At 35.2% G+C, this 2,089-nt stretch overlaps 1 protein-coding gene across 1 annotated transcript; it reads left to right on the forward strand.

Moving 5' to 3' along the window:
* Nucleotides 1–6: 6 nt before the first annotated feature.
* Nucleotides 7–1,285, forward strand: LOC109589665 (uncharacterized). The gene is made up of 3 exons (XM_020005719.1): nucleotides 7–601; nucleotides 662–856; nucleotides 950–1,285. The coding sequence occupies exons 1-3, from the start codon at nucleotides 251–253 to the stop codon at nucleotides 1,136–1,138; spliced, it is 735 nt and encodes a 244-aa protein (XP_019861278.1). The 5' UTR covers nucleotides 7–250; the 3' UTR covers nucleotides 1,139–1,285.
* The last annotated feature ends 804 nt before the right edge of the window (nucleotides 1,286–2,089 follow it).

A 2,089-nucleotide genomic window follows, 5' to 3' on the forward strand; every position in this document is an offset into this window, starting at 1 on the left:
TTCAGATTGGGACTCAACATATAATTCTAATTATAATCTGGTACAGTCAAAGTCTGGGAGACGTCAAGATGTTTCTAGATATCCTTATCACAGAGGATATTTGTGGGCCACGGAGATTGGATATCCTAAGTTACATGCTGACATAGCAGCAGGAGGGTTTGGAGGTGTTGGTATTTCTGGTATCAAACTGTATGCACGAGCAAAGTTTGATCTTGTGGTCTGGAAAAGAACTTACACTGCACTTGACATAATGTTCTCATACGTGAGAGACTTCCCAGACCAAAACTCTGTCAGCACTTTGAAATACAAGCATTTCATTAAGATAGTTGGTTACACACTCTTGAATAACGAACATTCCACTGCAGAGGCGTACAAGTACACTCGCTCATGGCAAAGGGCAGTTACTCTTTTCAGAGTAAATTTTAGATTCTTTATTATTTTAACAACTCTGGATATCACTTTCAGTGGCCATTTATCTGGACAAATGAAGTTCAATGCATTCATTGCACGTTTTGATAATAATGTTAATATGAAGGCATCAGCAATGCTTGAGACAGGACCTACTCTAACTGTTAGAGGAGAGGCTTCTATTAGATTCTTTGTAAGAGTCAAAAATAAGAGTGAGAGAAAGAAATTATATTTCTTCATCTTTTTTTGATAGGGAAAATTAGGCATGGAAGTCTCAGCCTCCATAACCTATCTCATTGACCCAAAAGCTTCAACCACACTCTGTGGCTCATCATCACAGGATGCTAGTACATGCTTTGAAGTATATGGTACAACTAAAGGAAATATTGCTGTTGAGGCATACAGGCAGTCTAGGAAAAAGTCTTGTAAACAGTGGTTTAAGTGCAAGGTGATATTATTAACAGTATCTATAATTAGTGGCAAAATTATTTTCTTTTTTCTTTCTCTCTCTCATTCATTCACTCTTGTTACAAATATATAGAAGTCTTGGGGAAGAAAGAAGATATATCATAAACTATCACGTACTTGGAGCCTTGTAAATAGAAGAAAGAAATTGTTTGGGCTGTGTTATACTTGTAATTGTTACGGAAGGCATTTCCTCAATGTCCTTTGCAAGGGTAGCCAGTATGGAGCCTCACGATGTTCCTGTTCAATAAAAAGCTCAAAATGATAATTATTTTTCAATCATCATTGAAAACTGATGTCATCATTTTTAATGGACTCCTCTTTTTTTTGTAGTTGAGTTTAATTAAGCTTTTTATTAGTGTAGCATAGTTATAAGCTTTTTCATTTTTTTGAGTGAACAATGAATCACAAAGATATTCAAAAAATAATTTTGTTGGTCACCATGATGTACACACATCACACAGTGAGATTGCTTAGAAACTTGTAAACAGTATCTAAGAGTATCAAAATAAATATGTGGTTGCTTTTTTAGAGGTGCTTTCAAGATAGCTTTAAAGAAGAACCATGCACTCACTTCAATGGAGTGAAACCACAATAACATAAAAAACTAATTATGAACACAGTACTTGAAAGCATGCAATTCCATTGAATTTATGCTTAAAAATCATGACAGTTATTTGAATCAATAGATCTAGTAGATGTATCAAAATTGCAATTAAAGTGCATTGCAGGAGTTTACTAGGGAGCCTGGGAGAGCCTGCAGTGGGGAGGTTTGCTATGAGAACCCATGCAGAGAGTTTTTGTGCCTCTAATGAAGCAATCTGATTGGTTTTTGAATAAATAGTATACTGTTGCTATGTAAGTACATGATGCATTGTAACATTCTCTAATTCTCTTACCTTGATAATAAAATTGAATAAAAAAGCCAAAGCGGGATTAGCTAGATACTTTCATTGTTTTTGAACAATATCAACACTAGCATACCCTGAGCTAGTCTTAAATAAAAACACTGAAACTGAACTTAGCTATAAATTTTTAATTATATAGATATTAACTTAAGAAAACTGGGAAGCAACAAACAGTAGACTAGCTAGGCTGGTATACATATGAGTGTGAGTGCCTAAGCTGTGCCACAAGACCAGGCAGTTTGTTAGCATTAACATGAAAGGCTTTGTGTTACTAGCTCTTGCTCTCTCATTCTTCTTATCCTGTGGAG

This window comes from Amphimedon queenslandica, unplaced genomic scaffold (genome assembly GCF_000090795.2).
Source record: "Amphimedon queenslandica unplaced genomic scaffold, v1.1 AMPQUscaffold_11048, whole genome shotgun sequence".
Lineage (NCBI taxonomy): Eukaryota > Metazoa > Porifera > Demospongiae > Haplosclerida > Niphatidae > Amphimedon > Amphimedon queenslandica.

Excerpts from the sequence above, each read along its gene's own strand:
- LOC109589665 (XM_020005719.1), top strand. The coding sequence starts at position 251 with ATGTTCTCATACGTGAGAGACTTCCCAGACCAAAACTCTGTCAGCACT. Across the intron at positions 602-661 it reads AGGCTTCTATTAGATTCTTT|GGAAAATTAGGCATGGAAGT; the intron begins GTAAGAGTCAAA and ends TTTTTTTGATAG. Across the intron at positions 857-949 it reads AACAGTGGTTTAAGTGCAAG|AAGTCTTGGGGAAGAAAGAA; the intron begins GTGATATTATTA and ends ACAAATATATAG.